Source organism: Sebastes umbrosus, chromosome 21 (genome assembly GCF_015220745.1).
Source record: "Sebastes umbrosus isolate fSebUmb1 chromosome 21, fSebUmb1.pri, whole genome shotgun sequence".
Classification (NCBI taxonomy): domain Eukaryota; kingdom Metazoa; phylum Chordata; class Actinopteri; order Perciformes; family Sebastidae; genus Sebastes; species Sebastes umbrosus.
Genome location: NC_051289.1, coordinates 18439007 through 18456402, shown reverse-complemented (window position 1 = coordinate 18456402; position 17396 = coordinate 18439007). Strand labels below are relative to the sequence as shown.

General features: G+C 40.9%; 1 protein-coding gene across 1 annotated transcript; it reads right to left on the bottom strand.

The window, feature by feature from the left end:
* Window positions 1–9665: 9665 nt before the first annotated feature.
* Window positions 9666–16426, bottom strand: aoc1 (amine oxidase copper containing 1). The gene is made up of 5 exons (XM_037756811.1): window positions 16350–16426; window positions 14177–15715; window positions 12554–12842; window positions 11891–12023; window positions 9666–10371 (listed from the first exon to the last, which is right to left on the bottom strand). The coding sequence occupies exons 2-5, from the start codon at window positions 15711–15713 to the stop codon at window positions 10102–10104; spliced, it is 2229 nt and encodes a 742-aa protein (XP_037612739.1). The 5' UTR covers window positions 15714–15715; window positions 16350–16426; the 3' UTR covers window positions 9666–10101.
* Window positions 16427–17396: the final 970 nt, after the last annotated feature.

Here is a 17396-nt window from a genome sequence, read left to right as displayed (position 1 = left end):
ATCAATATTGTTCTTTTATACTGTTCTTATTTTATTCTCAATTTCTTTCTGAGACAAAAATCTAATTTTCAGGGTATGTGAGAGATTGTTCTAACTTGAAGCATAAAACAAATGACCCAGATTAACCATAAGGGGCCGCTGTTATAAAGACAAGTGTGTTTTTGGTCAGTGGGCAACCACCGGGTCTGAGAAGTGAAGCCAATGCTGAAGTGCCTTAAACTTGCATTCTTTCTAACAGCCAGCAGGGGGCGACTCCTCAGGTTGCTAAAAGAAGTCTGATTGTATAGAAGGCTAAGAGAAAATGACCCTACTTCTCACTTGATTTATTACCTCAGTAAACATTGTAAACATGAGTTTATGGTCTTAATCACTAGTTTCAAGTCTTCTTCAATACAGCATGATGTTCATTTAGTAAATTATGGTCCCATTTAGAGTCAAATAGACCATAAAGCAGGGGATGCTTTAGGGCTTGGCTACCTTGTGGTTGACAGGTCGCTACCACAGCGTTGTCCGGTCTGGGAGTTGTCAGTGTTTTCATGTTACAACTGTAACCCTTTCACAGTGTGTTTTCAGTTCCTGAAAGTTAATTATAACTGTTTTGGTCGCTTAAAAATGTCTTCTTCAGTGTTCATCATCAACAAGGGTCAGAAATCAACTTGCCCAAAGTCAATTTTTACATGCCCCTATACAAATGTATTTATTTATCAGCGGTTACCAAATAAAAAGAAAGACCTTCAATTCCTTCCTTCTTATGTTTACTTATTTGTAATATGTTAAAAATAAATAAATAAATTAAAGAACAGGACTGCCATAATAACCGCTATAATCCCTTGCATTTAGTAACAATCCCGTGTCAATCTGTTGTGCCTGTATGTTACACTATTTCAAATGGTAATTATTATTAAATGGGAATTCTGAGACATTAATGTATGCTGTTTTTGAGAGAGTCCCCTGCTGGATATACGTGGCTATGAAGGTCTGTCAAAACCACTCACAATACAGTTAAAGCTGCAGTGGGTAGAAATGGAGCAAATATGATTAAAAAAAGTTATTTTTATAAAACGGTCATAATATCCTGACAGTAGTGCATGAGACAGGTAATCTGAAAAAAATCATGTGCCTCTGTGTCCTCCGGTGCGCCTAATGGCTTATTATGGAATTTTTGCACAATGATGCCATAAATATTCTTCCTACTGCAGCTTTAAGGTCACCTTATAGTTAATGTCCCATTACAGTTGTTATAAATGTAACGCTGAAATAATAAACATCTTAATTAGAGTTTTGAGGACATTTTAATTTAAAAAAAGGATGTAATGGCAGTTTAACAACATTGTGAAGACAGAAGTACATCTATTAATTTGTTTATGATTAGAACAAATAACTTTTGACACACATTGAACAAAGTTGTAATCCTTAAGTTTTAGTCCTGGTTGACACACTCATTCCGATTTCATGCTGCGCAAAGTGTGAGTACTTTTCCACACAACAGCAGGGCACAGTGAAGTTGGTGACCTTTGCTGAGACATGCAGACTGTCTTCTGCATAAAGCTGCCCTGGATTATATGCATACATCATTTTCCTCATGCTTAGGTAGACTATCTAAATCCAGCACGGGAGTGGCAGACTCGGCCACTATACTCTGAGTTGGAAAAAAACACTTTTTCATTTCTACACTCAGCCAAAACTCTCTTCATCTACATCAACACAATGATGTACCTTCAAGGATTTTGGCCAAGCAAATAATCTCTTACACTGAGAACACCAGTATGGTTTCTCTCCAGTGTGGCAACGCAGGTGTTGATTGTAGCTACTTAGATGAGAGAATCTCTTTCCGCATTGTTCACATTGATATGGTTTCTCCCCAGTGTGGGTACGCAGGTGTCTGTTATAATCACTAGACTCAGTAAATTGTTTCCCACAGTGGTCACACTGGTATGGCTTCTCTCCAGAGTGGACCAGCAGGTGTCTCTTGTAGTGACTTGTGCAACTGAAACCCTTCCCACATTGTTCACAGCGGTGAGGCTTCTCTCCAGTGTGGATACGCAGGTGTCTCTTATAATCACTTAAGAAACGGAAACTCTTCCCACATTGTTCACAGCGGTGTGGCTTCTCTCCAGTGTGGACACGCTGGTGAGTCTTGTAATTACTTAAGCGACTGAAACCTCTTTGACACTGATCACACTGGTATGGTTTCTCTCCGGTGTGAACACGCTGGTGGTCCTTGTAGCTACTTAACAAAGTAAATCTCTTTTGGCATTGGTCACACTGGTAGGGTTTCTCTCCGGTGTGGACACGCAGGTGCCTCTTGTAATGACACAAATAGCTGAAACTCTTTTCACATTGGTCACATTGGAACGGTCCAGTGTGGTTACACAGGTGTTTTCTGTACGAACCCCGGTTGCTAAAATGTCTCCCACATTTGTCGCAGCAGTGTGGTGTTTCTTCGCCGTGGGTTTGCAGGTGGAACTCGAATGCATTTAGCTGGCTGAAACTGCTGCCGCATTTTTCACAGTGGTAGTTCCTCTGCAGCGTGAGTGAGTCCATACCTCCTTAGACTACCAGACCGACTGAAGGATTTCCAACACGTCTCTGACACTGATCCTGTCTGCGTCCGTCTGTTTCAACTGAAAAAAACATAAAGACAGAGTATTTAATGTCAGAGAATAGGACTTGATAAAATGCTGCTAACCATTAAGAAGCCATACTATGGAACCTCACAACTGTAATATCTTTACCTCAAATTCTTCACTGCATCTTTCCTGATCTGCTTCTATTGTAATTTGCTCTTAATGCCGTTTGTTATTAATGTATTGTAATGTAACACTTCCTTGTTTAAGTGTTGTCTTTATAAATACATGTACATTCCACAGCACTAATTCCATCAGTACAACAGAGTCATGTCATACTCGTCATCTGTCACGCTGAGTTTCTTGACTCTAAAGGCCCTGACACGCCAAGCCATCGGTCAATTTTGGGTCGTCTGTGAGCTATTGTCGGTCTAGTTTTTGCGGTGTGTCCCGCACCATTGGCTCTAGTCTGACCGCGTCTGAGGCTTTTTGGCCGATTCAGCATGTTGAATGCCGTGGCTGCCTATCAGCCTGCATGACGTTGTGTATGTAGCTGCTATTAGCACTATTAGCTATTTGTATTCAACGATCTAATGTTAGTTTATGTTATATTTGTGATGTGCTGTGTGTTTGCTAACAGTGTATGATGCCAAGCCGTCACTCCAATCAGTCTGGCCTATTGAGACTTGTCTTACATCTTTCAGCGTAGGTCCCGCCCACGAGATTCTGCTCAACAGCAAACAAAACTTTAGGATTTGCAAACAATACTTTGGGATTTGCATTAATACACTTTTAATCACAATTTAATTTTACTTGCAAAAAATATTTTTTAATTGCAGTATCATTAGTTTTGCTCTTTAATCTATTTTTTGACTTCAGTGTGGAAAGTTTTGCTCTCAAACCTAATCTGTTTGACACAAGACACAAAAGTAACTCCATATCACAGCTGATATTAGTTTCTCCAGAGTGTTCAGAGTATTCAGATGAATGCAATGCAATCATTAGATAGCTTGTGAAAGCTGTCTGCAGCAAAAGGAAGGAAATACTGAATAATGTTAAAATATATTTGATCTCACCTCTTCTGAAGAACTCCTTTCACTTCCTTATTGGTCAGAATTAACATCCTCCAAAATGCTTTTCTTCCTGTCAGCACAATTCAGCTGCGAAATGATCAAATGAAGACACACTGTACTGGTCAGAGCAGGAGAACACACTAAAACCAGCAGTAACACTGCAGCTATAGAAGTGACTGTATGTACCTAGTAGTTTAACACAGAGCTGAACACAGCGGTGGAGGGAAACTACTGCATCTACACAGCTGGACTGAGAAGCTTTGGAGCCGCTGTGCTATCGAGAAGTAACGTTACTAACTTAGACACACGGACACACAGCAGCAGCTTTACCTTTTTACCTCCTCATCATGTTCTCTGGTCGACTTTCGGTTAACTTCCGGTCCGCTGTGTTTCCGAATTCCTAAGGTCACGTGACAGACGGAAAGAGCCGAAGCATTTTTAAAAGTAAAATAGATAAAATGAATAAAATGAATAAAATGAATAAAATGAATAAAATGAATAAAATGAATAAAATAAAATAAAATAAAAAAAAATAAAATAAAATAAAATAAAATAAAATAAAAAATAAAATAAATAAATAAAATAAATAAAATAAATAAAATAAATAAAATAAATAAAATAAATAAAATAAATAAAATAAATAAAATATTCATTCGGCATTCGGAAAGAGCCGAAGCATTTAAAAATAAATAAAATAAATAAAATAAATAAAATAAATAAAATAAATCTACTTACCATTCGGCATTCGGTCACGTGACAGATGGAAAGAGCCGAAGAATTTTTAAAAGTAAATTAGATCAATTAAATATAATAAATAAAATAAATAAAGTAAATAATATAAATAAAATATTTTCAATCAACTAACCATTCAGCATACAAATGCAAGTTTTTTTTTGTTAAACAAAATAAGGAGCAGAATCTAACTAGAAAAATACAAAAAAAAAAGTGATTCAAACAACTGATTACAATCATGAGGAACAGATAATAAAGTATTACACATCGTGCTTGAAAATAACAGATCCTTTTTTCTTCATCATACAGTCTAAAAATAAATTAAATGAAAATGAATAAATAAAAATATACAGGCAGCTTTCTCAGATTGTTAAGCATCATGTTTTGGAGCTTGTGTTGTATAAGAGCACAAAGCACCTGGGTCAGTCCTTCATGCTGGTAGTCATCAGGCTCCACAACCAAGGCGTGACCCACATATGAGAACCATGAGGACTTTAGGAACTTCTAACATGCACTATATCTGCAACCACCTTGGACTTTTAACCATTGGTGCACTTTCACATGGATATTCATCCACTCTCATACATCCTATATACCACTATATAGACTGCACATATTTACATATTACATTTATTTATTGACGGACTGTACATACTATTTTCACCCATTCACTCTGTATCTTTTATATCTCTATTTATTGATTTTATTATATTTGTATACCTGCACCTCTCCTGTGTTTCATTCTGTTTGCTGCTGTTGCTGCTTTGACACCCAATCACTTCTTAGCAATATACGTTCTTCGATATAAATCAGTCTCTCCATAGAAAACTTTTCCAATACTGAAAACTATATGATCCTTGTGCTTACACTGGTAGGTTATGACATAGAGGCACTGTAAGAGGAAAGCAAGGGCGGATCTAAACAACATTCACTGAGCCGTAACGGGGGAGCTGCAGGGATTAGCTGAGGTTTGGAATTACGCAAACCTCCCTGTTTCCAAATTCACTGGAGCCTGCCCTCCCATTGACCTCTTGTCCTCCCTTGCGCCCCCATACCATTTACCAGCCTGGGATTACCGGATACCTGTTACGTCTTTGCAAAATGACTGATGACTCACAAGCACATTCACAGCAGTGACACCCGCATACTTATTTCAGTGACGGGACATTTTTTACACCACCCACTGTGATCTAACTATTTTAGACTGTCAGGGCTGATTTATAATGTGCATGTCCTCCTGAGAAATGTATAGAATCTTGCTTATCAAGAGGGTAGTAGACCTATAGGGTACGCAGATCCACTCAGTCACAAATTAGATTGTTGCATATAGCTAGACTCTTCTACTGTTGACCTCAGTAGTCCAGGGTGAGGGTTTCTCCTAAAGGTTTCTCCCTTTGTCCTTCTGTCATTTTTACTTTTTTACATTTGCATTAAAAGCTAAATCGAAAAGTGCATAGCTATACTATATCTGCACTTTTTACATGCCAAAATAACTTGTAGTAGTAAGTTCGGCTACTGGTTATCCTGGTGTATCAGATGATATATGAGACCAGCTAATATCCTCCCTGGAGATGTGTTAGGTGATTCAGATTTCTCTCTCACCTCTCTGTCTCTCTCCCCCTGCTTCTATCTCTCTCTCTCTGTTTTATGGAGTCTGTCTGTCTGTCTGAAGTTTTGTCTCAGCTGCTGCCGGGGTGGGGGGTTATTTTGAGAAGTGAACAAAGAGGAATGGGATGGTTGGCATACCAGCGGACACAAACACCACCATGCACCCCTCTACAGATGCATGCACACGCAGACACACACACACACACACACACACACGCACATGCACTTGCACACATACTTGCTGGATGAGGTGTAGGCTTATTATTAAGATATGTTCAGTTTATCTCCTAGCTGCCCTCCTTCTTGATAAATGCATACTGTTAAGTGAGGGGATTGACATGAAATCCTGGCCACTGGTTACAGTGTCCAAACTTTGTAACACTGTTCCCTGTATAAAATGTTCTTTATATATCATGCAGGAAAAATATATTCTTAAATATTTTCATCTTTAACTTCTTCCAATTCTATATTGGTATTGTTGGACTATTTTTCAGTGAACTCCATTTATATTAATGCTCCTTACAGCTTCATTCAGACATGACAGACGCAGATTTGATCTCTTTCTCTCTCTACATGTTTAACCATGTGCTGCCTGTGGTCTTTACATTGATCTAATGGCGTTCAATTCAGACTTTTGCCGTGTTGAATGTGATCCGGAAACATTGCTGTCATGATTTTTACATAAAAATAGGGAACTTATTCAGACATGAGACCAACTTGTCAAATTGCAATCAGATTAACGTAGAGGGGTGCATGTCTGAAAGAGGCTTCACTCTCCTTAAAGCTCTGTTTTGGTCTCCACCAACTCCAAGAAAAATATATGTCCCTTTAGCTGCTAAATCATTTACTATATTCACCAAATTATCGCTAACTTTGTCCGTCTGCCGTTTGGCGCTGGGCAGGTAGTTTACAGTCAGTTTATTAAAACATTTGTCTGACATAACAGGAGACATTTCTTGTAATATAATGAAATGAGGGTGTGATGTGGAAGGCAGGAAATAAAGGCTCGGGCTTGCCTCAGCTGCCGGACATCTGGTCCAATAATACATTCCCTCAGTACAAATGTGTTTACTGTCACATCTCTCTGTCATGCACCACTGGAAATATTCATTATCACATGGTATTCATATAGACTAAGAGGATCTCAAACAGGATGTAGAGTTGAACTATCACGTCATTCAAACATATGTGACATTTCCATACCCAAGTCACACAAAGGCTTAAATGAATGGGGGGGGGGGGGGGGGGGGGGGTTAATCATCTATTGACTGATTAACAGATGCATGATTAGAACAAAGTCACACAACTGGAAATAGAGGGCAAAGATAAACTAAGAAAGGAAGGTGGGAAGGAAGGAAGGAAGGAAGGATGTTACATCAGCAGCCAGGCTATGTGTGAGGGGGCTTGCTCCTTTAAATCCAGACATACTGTGGTAAAATAACTTAACAGAAATACTAATGTTAAGTATAAACAATTGCATGTTTTTAAAGGGGACCTATTATGCTCATTTTCAGGTTCGTACTTATATTTTGGGTTTCTACTAGAACATGTTTACATGCTTTAATGTTTAAAAGAAACAATTATTTTTCTCATGTACCGGCTATGCTGCAGCACCTCTTTTCACCCTCTGTCTGAAACGCTCTGTTTGAGCTCCTGCTTTGCCCCGCCTCCTGAAAAGCCCAGTCTGCTCTGATTGGTCAGCTGGCCCACTCTGTTGTGATTGGTCAACCGAACCAAACTCTTCGGACTCCGCTCCAGCTCCACTAGAACTATCTTTGTTTGAGGGAATGCTAAACTATGTTACTTGGTGACACAGCGGTGGCAGCGACGTACATGAAACCTGCCTTGGCGGAGGTCCGCGCTCTCTGTGTGCACTTCTAGTTTTATTTCCAATAGTAAAGTTTCCATCCAAATCTAGCGCATATTTTATCAGCGAACTTGGTCATGTTTTTCATTTGACCCGTCTGCATGGTAAACCTCTAGGCCCCTGTTTGAAACTGTAGTCTCCAAGCCCAAGTTGGTTTAACCCCGATGACATCACAAGTTGCTCAGAATTGACAAAGTCACATTATACAACTGTTTTCAGAGCCTAGTATAGTGATCGTCATGTGCAAAATTGGTGTCCCTTGAACCGGAATAATTTATACTTGGAAATGAAAAGGCCTGTGTTTCATGTTTTACTCGACCAATTTCAAATTCCCCATGCAGTTGGATGGATACAGAATATGTTCTGTATCTATGATCCAACAAGTCCTTTGCCATCTGGTAATGATAACATAGAAAGAACACAAATATGAACATCATTGTTGAAACACTGGCTGATGGATATTCAGCATGGACCAAACAGTTCTTCAAGAAACCACTAGGTGGCAACAAAGCACCATCTAAGTTCCCAGACTTCTTATTCAAGGCCAATAATAATAGTTTCTCATCCTCTGCAGGCTACACTAGAAATATTTGTTACAGTAATGTAGAAATATCAAAATATTGTTTGTCTCATTGTTTCTTCTTCTTTGGCAGATTACCTTTACTAGTTAGCTTTTGTTAGTGATATCTTTGAGTCTAAACCCTATATGTATTATCATGATACTATAATTTGTGATCCCCTGCCTGGCTGAAGAGACATTATGTATGTTGTGCTGTTTTGTAAAACTTATATGTTAGTATTAAAAAAAATGTGTCTGCTTATAACAGTATTTATCAATTTCAGACTTCCCAGAAAGTTACAGAAAGATAACGAGAACCAAGGGAAGGATTTCAGGGCGCTGCAGCAAGAGTGAAACTAAATTTCACACAGTTATTTGGATGTTTTTGTACAGAGAACGAAGAATGAACAAACTGTTTTTTCACTGCTTGTCTATAGTTTGTCTGCTGTGACATCAAGCAAATCATTGCCATGGGACTGGCTATAGGAATGCTTGTTACCCAACTCACACTGTTTTTTTTTTCTCCTCTCCTCCAACGCCGTCCATTCACTCGTGTGAGCATTGCTCTCATACTATCTCTCTTTTACCATGCGCACTGTAAAACATTGGCACACAGTTATAAAAAAGGGTTCTTAGATTGTGAAAATCCTGAGGACAGTTGCTGGCTGGATTCCTTTTTCCCTGCTCATTGTTTACCCTTCAAACAAACTGACTTCGCCACTGCAACATCCACCTCCTTTAAGGCAGTTATATTTAGTTTAATCATTATTTATTACAGTAAAACTCCAATAAGATCAAAACAGTTTGATTTAGTTGGCACTTGATTACATTTTTTGGTGAGAACTATGAGAACTATACAGTGACATTGCTATGTTAGGAATGCGTACATAAAGGACAAAGCACTTACATGTGCCGCTATTGATCTTCTGTCCAATGTGTCACATTGTATGTAAAGTTAGGTTTCCAGGGGCGATGGGGCCACCAGGTGGTATCCTGGACTGTTTGCGGGGAAGGATCCGGAATCAGACTGTTTGCTTTGTAAGGCCTGTTGTCTTTCCAGGAAAAACATTCCCACCATGGGGGCAAGAGGAGCATGCTGAGGGACCGCAGTCTACCACAAGCAGGGCGGATACGGAGCATCCTGCATCCTGGATGCTCGCTGCTGCTAAACCTCAGCCATGGAGACCCACATGGGATTAGAGGAGCTCTCAGGGCCCCCACCCCTATGCCCCACACCGCTTCCCCTTCCCCCTGCAAGGTTACATGGTGTGGTACATCAACTTTAACATCACTTTACATGTGCATGATTTGGGTCATAAATCCACGTTTCTCTTCGTTTGACAGCAGGAAAGATTGGAGAGATACAGGGAGTAATTGATGTAATTTAAAATGAATAGTAATGTGTATAGTCTGCAGATAAATCATTTTATATAATTTCTTTTTTAATTTTTAGTTACCAGCTATGACAGGCTCACAAAAAAGCCACACAATATCAACTTTTCCCTTTTTAAAATGTTCTTTATTTATTTATAACATGGATTTTGTTGCTTTCAAAAACTGAAATATTGCCAAAAAAAAGGTTATAAGACATTACGTAGAATAAATCTGACCATACATTATTAAAGTGATTGTTATTAATCTGAGCTGATGATATTTGAGCTAAAATACGTTTTGGGAAACCCCCGAAACCACCCTCTAGACTCCTGCATAAGTGCCATTGTAAAAGAACGGCTTGTCTGTCACACAGTGACCTATGACCTCGGGTGTCCATCTCTGGACATTGGGCTTGCCGTCCTGTCCCGGACGGACAATGATGGTGCTTCTGGATGCCACCGAAGGGTCTTCGTCAAAGAAGTTGAAGGGTCGGAGGAAGAAGCCCACTGCGTTGCCGGGTGTTGCCGTGTTGGGGATGTCTTCTGAGTGAGGCACATGCAGGAAACCCACTGTCACCCAGGCTACCAGGTCCTGCACACACGAGAGCAAACATTACATCAGAATCTTTAGAATAGGACACATCACAGGTGGTTTAATCTACTTAAAAGTGCAAACAGAAGAAAATGTCAGCATTCGTGAGTTACCGTGATGGTGAGTGGCCAGAACTGATAAGAGATTAATTTAGGAAGAACAAACTTAACCGATGACGTAACCTCCAGAATCCATTTGAAACATCACAAAGGATGTTGTCCATTAGTGAACTGTGACTCATTGCACCAGAAAAAAAATAAACATGTGCATGTAATTTTGCTTTAAAGGAACAGTGTGTAACATTTAGGGGGATCTGTTTGCAGAAATGCAATGTGATATTCATAACTATGTTTTCATTAGGGTATAATCACATGAAACTAAGAATAATGTTTTTGTTAGCTTAGAATGAGCCCTTCTACATGGGGAGCGGGTCCTCTTCACGGAGTCTGCCATATTGCTCCACAATGTTTCTACAGTAGCCCAGAACGGACAAACCAAACACTGACTCTAGAGAGAGACTTTCACGTTTTTACGTTACCTGAAGGCCACCGTCGTTCTCCAACACACTTGTGAAACTTCTCATTAACAACTCAATAACGTGAGCCGTAGAGTATAAAACCGTGGTAAAGTCAACCCGTTCTCACTAGCAACTTGTCACATATGTTTGGTAAGTGCCCTCGGCATCAGAAACCGGCGCACGGAGGCACCCTATAGCAACAGTATGTGATGAAACTGAAATTCGACGGTCGGAGCAAGTGGCGTAGTATTAATAGCGTAAGAGTACATTCAGTATGGGCAGGAGGGGAGGTGGCTGAGTCAAACAAACATAAGACTTTCAACCAGGAGACCTGTGTTCATGTTCCGCGTGAAACTAAAAGTAACGCCGACTTATTTTGTCACGTCAGTCTTTAGTCACGTAACTCGTCAGCATCGTCGTCGTTTTCTAACCCTAATTAAATGGCTGCGTTGCCTAAACTTAACTTTCTGTGAAAACGGAAGTTTATTTTGAAAGGACACTTAGCATGCAACGAGCATATTTTGGCACGCCGTCCCTGGTCCGTCTTAAAGAAATGCAAGAGGGGTACCCCGTACGTTAGTAATGTTATTATGGTAAGGATGGCCTCTGAGGGAGGCGACCGGCGTTACCATGGTATTGCACTCGGTGACTCACTTTACCGCAGTCTTGGAAAGGGAGGAGTAAGCGGAGGGGTACTCAGTTGGTTGTGATCTGCAACCACACCAAAACCTACACACTGTAATCACTAACCCCCCAAATCTCAAAAAACATGTAACAGAATTGGTAATTGAACTGTTCCTGTGGTTGGTGATCATAACATGATATTGTATGATTAAATAAGGTTCTGGATAAACTCATTTTCAAGTTACCGGCACATGTTCATTTACATTAGTGGTGTCCTGCATTCATAGATTTATATAATATTATTAAACAGTTTGAAAATTCAAATACAGCAGAAAATTCTCACAAGTACTTAGAATAAAGTTGTGTTCTCTTCTGTACCTGGTTGACTATGTCTTCATTGTTGCGGATGTAGTCCTCAAAGGACACAACGGGTTCCCAGGGGTCATTCTGGGTGTACATGCTGCTGCTGGTGGCTTCGCTATCCTTATGACGAGTCACGGCCAGAGGATACCTGCGGAGAGACAGTTCCCCAGTTGATCAGTTTTTTATACTACCTGTCATTCTGAGAATTCATACAGAGGAACAATCCCTCATTCAGTCTGTCAGATAGTCATTTCAAAAGTGCTCCTTTGCTGCTCTAATTTTGTCAAATAGAAGTTTGTTTTTTTCTTGTTCAGTAACCTTATCCTCCCATTTCAAAGAGACATAGTTTCGCTTTAAAGTGCAAACAATTTACTTGGATAGTGATAATCCAAGCCGAAAGTTCAAAGAAGATATTTAACAATTGAGTGTTTGCTGCACCTGTGTTTACTCCCAAACCATAAATCTACTGTATGTTGACCTGATTTCTAATCAAACTCCCAATCCAGAGATTAACTGCTTCAGCCCAACTAATCCTCCGTTGGGTCAATCATTGCAATGTGTGTAAGATGATGGACAAGATATCTGGAATGGTGGCAACCATAAAAACATATTGGATTTGAATATTTTATCTTACATCATGTATGTTTTCTAGCAACATAAGTGGAAATATTTTATTACCTTGACCAACTGATGCCATTTTCCTCCCTGCAGCCTCTTGGAAGGACACTGTGGGCATGTGAGTTAAACTGAATACGGTAACCCTTCTGGTGTCCCCATTTATTTTTCTCATTGGGGTTGTAAAAGTTCACGTAGCGGGGGAACTTTTTGCCGAAGCGGAAAGCGGCAGGTCGCTCGGTCTTGATCTCTGTCCTGTGGAGTTTGGACTGGACGATGAAATTCTCCGGGCTCCAGGGATTTGTGAAGTTGACATATTTCAAATCTATCGTCTCAAAACTGTTCTCTCGACCTGTGTCACAGTGAAGGCAAAGAGTTGTCAGGAGAAGTTAGATGTCAAGGTGTAAGAGACACTATACAGTACATTTTCTTATGCGTCAGAAGACACATAAGATTAAGTTACTGACTTATGTATGGCACATAGCCTTGATCACAGATAGTCTTGGTCATACATTTCACCAGAACAGTAACACAGGCTTGATAGGCTAGGACTATGGCATGTCTGTCTCCTTTATGGCAGAGTAAAGTCCAGAAAACAATTTTATCTGGACTGACATCAATAAAAGACTACATTTCTGTCTGCCCTTTCTTTCACCTCATTTCACAGCCATTTATATCTACATAGGGAGCGGGTGCTCTCGACAGAGTCTGCCATGTTGCACCGCCATGTATCAACAGTCTCAACCTCACTGCTAGATACCACCAGATCCTACATACTGGACTGGACTGGACCTTTAAGATTGGTGTAAAGGGAATAATTAGTCACCACTTTTCTTTAAAGACCACAGCGGGGGTATACTTAGTTGTAACCCATTGTCTTCTCATGTATAGAGTTTGAAAAATATTGTATGATGGGTTATGATGGCCAATTATGATCAGTGGCAACATTTAATGAATTCTCTCTTTCTACAATATCTGCGCATGGCAACTATGGTATGGGAAAGGATTGTGGTTATGACAAATAAATCACGGTTAAAGGAACAGTGTATCACCTGATACTAAGAATCGTTGTGTTTTCGTTAGTTTAGAATGAGTGGTTTATATCTACATAGGGAGCGGTTCCTCTCCACGAAGTCCGCCATGTTGCCCCGCCATGTTTCTACAGTAGCCCAGAACGGACAAACCAAACCAAACTCTGTTAACTTTTCCTGCTTGGGCCGGAGTCGATAATGTTGCTTGCTTCCGTCGCCACCACTCTCTCTCTCTCTTGCTTCACCACTCACTTCCCCACGTACACACACACTCTAAGCACTGGCTGTGCTCCAACTGGCTCTACAGAGGGCCATTCGCCTTTTCACATCGGCCACTGTAGCGCTCCAACACTCTTGGCACGCTTGCAATCTCCTCACCTTATTGCTAGACACCGCCAGATCCTACACACTGGCCTTTTAAGGTATGGTTAGGGTGGGCATCTAAAACACTTGGGGGTTGGGTAAAGATCGTGGCTACATAAAAGGTATGCTATACCATAAATTGTGAGGTGCAGAATCATAATACGGCCGTAATTCATAGCATACTGGGCTTGGTTTTTCTGAGTTTTGTATAGTACAGACTGTCAATGGTCAATAAAGACTCACTGCTTTAAAGTGGATCTAAAAAACTGGGTAATTGTACTGTAATACTCACCAGAAATATCCAGGTCCACTTTATAATGGACGAGGTGTGTGTGCAGGTTACCCAGCACATAGTTGTACACCTTGTTACCATAGTGAAGTCCGTTAGGTGTAAAGAAAGTGGCATGGATGTATCCAGTAGCGCTGACCTTTACCTCCACCACCCCGTTCTGGTAGAAGAGGAAGTCCCAGATGTAATCATAGTTGTAAACCGTTGAGGTTGTCCGCATCACCAGCACGGTGTTATCCAGCCCTGCATAGGAGTTGTATCCCCCCTTGTAGTTGGAGTCAAAATGTCTTCTCAAAGGCATAGCAGTGGTCATCTCAAAAATACAGAGGGCATTTTTGTGGTGCCAAGGTTTGTCTGTGTCATAGTAGTGGTAAAGGTCAACAAAGGTGGCAATTTCAGGACAGTCAATTCCAGGCGCCAGCTCGTAGGATGAGGTGCCCATTGCCCAGCCAGCGTCGATGTACTTTGTTTGCATGGCAGCGGGAGTATCACCAGAATAGAAGGCGATAGCTTCTTGGAGGCTGATCTCGTAGGCAATCCTTTCTCCATTAAAACGGAGGTCAAAGACTTGAAGCCCAGCTGATGAGCGGACTCGGTAGGCGAAAGACCATCCAGCATATTCAACAAAGTTGCGGTCAACGTGATAGCGATGCCCCTGAGGCTCAACAAGCTTCGGCCCATGGATATCAGTGGGTGTGTTGCTGTGACCCCGGGGCATGAAGGTGGAGTAGAGGTCATCGTCGTCATGGTCGGGCAGTTTGATCTTCTCCACTTCTCCTGATTCATATTTTTCTACCAGTTCCTCGATACTGTCAAAGTACATGCTGTTGTACCAGACCTTCTCGACAGTCCACTTCTCTGGATCCAGGTCCTTGTGGTTGATCAGTACCTCAAACCCAACTGGATGGATGTAAAAACCGTCCCCAGACTTATCCAAAATGATCCAGCTTCTCCTTTCACCTGGACCCAGCCCCCGGGGGGCTATGTCTGCGAATGTCAGGCAGCGGTCAGAGCAGTTAGTGAAAGAAAACCCTCCTGTGGTCTCAAACAGGAGCTTGTGAGCTTTATTTGTGATCTTCCCGAGGATGCCATTAAAATGTTCATACTCTGCAGCGGAAATAGGCCTCGACTCAAAGCGGATGGGCTTATCCCCCTTGAACGTCTTGACTTCGTGGGACTTTGGGGACGGCAGAGGACTGACAATGTACTCAGTGATGTTGGGATTGGTCTGGTTCCCGAACTGGATGATCACACGGGCTTGACGTGGGGGTTTGGCCTGGCCACGGTCCAGAGCTCTCAGGGCTTCGTGCTTCCTCGGCAGATGGAGTTCAATCAGGAGGATGCTGTTCTTCATCAGAGTCTTGCTGCGAGCATCAGTGAGCCCCATCTCTGGAATACCATGCAGGTAAGCACGGACAGCTTTCATCTCATGTACTGTGAGGTCGGCAAACATGGGGGCACCGTGATGAGCCCATTCTCTTGATCTGGAAGCACTACAAGCAGCCAAGCAGACCAGCTGCAGTAGACAGAGAAGCCTCATGGCTGCAATATAACGACACAAAAGTATCCAGCATGAATTTACTGAATTAAGGAGAAAAACTGGATATGTTGAGTGGATTCACACATCATTTTTTTTTATCTAAAAACACAAGATCTTGTATTCAACAGTTTGAATACAAAGAAGAGCTTATTCATTTTTCATTCAGACTTTTTATCCTAACTATTTTATAGCCTAAATAATCAAAAGCTATAGAGTAATCTCTCTTCTGCAGAAGTCCAAGGAAACACTTGGCACATCTTTCTTCCTCTTCTCTGCACACCTGGATAAGCAATTCCTGCTCGATCGCTTTACTCTATTTGCTTTTATTTCATTAGTCTCTCCGTCACTTCTCCACAGGAACACAAATGGTACAGTATGTATCAGCCTCTGCTGTAGGACAGGCTCTGTTTATCTTCCCGCGTCCTGCTCTTCCAGTGTGTGCTGCACACTTACGAAATAAACTGCTTTCAATTTCAAAATTCCCATCAAATTCTCAATGCAATTGATTTTATAACATGCTTACACAATAGCATTTACGTAATAATGTTGCTATACATGATGTACTGACTTTGATTCCATGCTTCCTTGAAAAACACTTCTGAATCAGGAGCAAAGAAATAGACCAAGCTACTGTACCTGTAGTTGTCCTCCTGCTTCAAGTGCTTTGTAAACCAAGGTTGATCAGTCCAGTCCTCCTGCTGCAGCAATTGCAGAAAACTATTTTATGGAAACAGGAATCGGTGTACTGCTGCTTATATTTACCCACCTACTTTGTGGTGACGGAAGCTGATTGGCCAACAGTGGGTTGTAAATATGATGAAATGACAGGTGCAGAAGGCAAGGCAAGATTATTTGTATGGCACCTTTTAACAATAAGGCAATTCAAAGTGCTTTACAGAAGACAAAAAGAAACACAAGGTGATATAAAAAGACAAATATGATTTAAAAAGTGCAAAATCAAATAGAAGATTAAAGTTATGCTGAAATGGAGTAAAACACAGAGTACATTAAAGTGTAGCTACAGTGCAGTGCAAAATATGAATAAATTGTACACATTTGAATTTAATAAAAGGCAAACAAAAGTTTTCAGCCCTGATCTTAAAGAAGTGAGAGCTGGAGCAGAGTTCAGATTGTCTGGGAGTTTGCTCCAGATATGTGGTGCATAAATAACTACTTCTCTTTGTGTGAACAGTATGTTGCATTAATAAAAAATAATAAGGGCACCAGCTGCATGCGGTGGGTCTACCATACCCAGAACGTTTTCTAGCAGGTCTAGCCTATATGGTACTGCATCACGTTTTCTCAATTTTAAGGGCACCCTAGAGGGCACTTTATCATGTTTTATCTTCTAAAAGGGGACCCTAGAGAGCGTTTTATCCCGTTTTATCTTCTGGAAGGGCACCCTAGGGGGCACTTTATCATGTTTTCTCTACTGGAAGCACCCCCTAAAGGGCACTTTATCATGTTTTCTCTACTGGAAGGGTACCCTAGAGGGAACTTTATCATGTTTTATCTTCTAGAAGGGCACCCTAGAGGGTGTTTTATCCCGTTTTATCTTCTGGAAGGGCACCCTAGAGGGCACTTTATCATGTTTTCTCTACTGGAAGCACACCCTAAAGGGCACTTTATCATGTTTTATCTTCTAGAAGGGGACTATAGAGGGCGTTTTATCCCGTTTTATCT

What these genes read in the sequence shown, in the direction of transcription:
- aoc1 (XM_037756811.1), bottom strand. Translation starts at nt 15,713, where the DNA reads ATGAGGCTTCTCTGTCTACTGCAGCTGGTCTGCTTGGCTGCTTGTAGT. An exon ending in AATGGCATCAGTTGGTCAAG is followed by an intron (nt 12,024 to 12,553) that starts GTAATAAAATAT and finishes GTCTCTCCGCAG; the next exon opens with GTATCCTCTGGCCGTGACTC. An exon ending in ATGAAGACATAGTCAACCAG is followed by an intron (nt 10,372 to 11,890) that starts GTACAGAAGAGA and finishes TCGTGTGTGCAG; the next exon opens with GACCTGGTAGCCTGGGTGAC.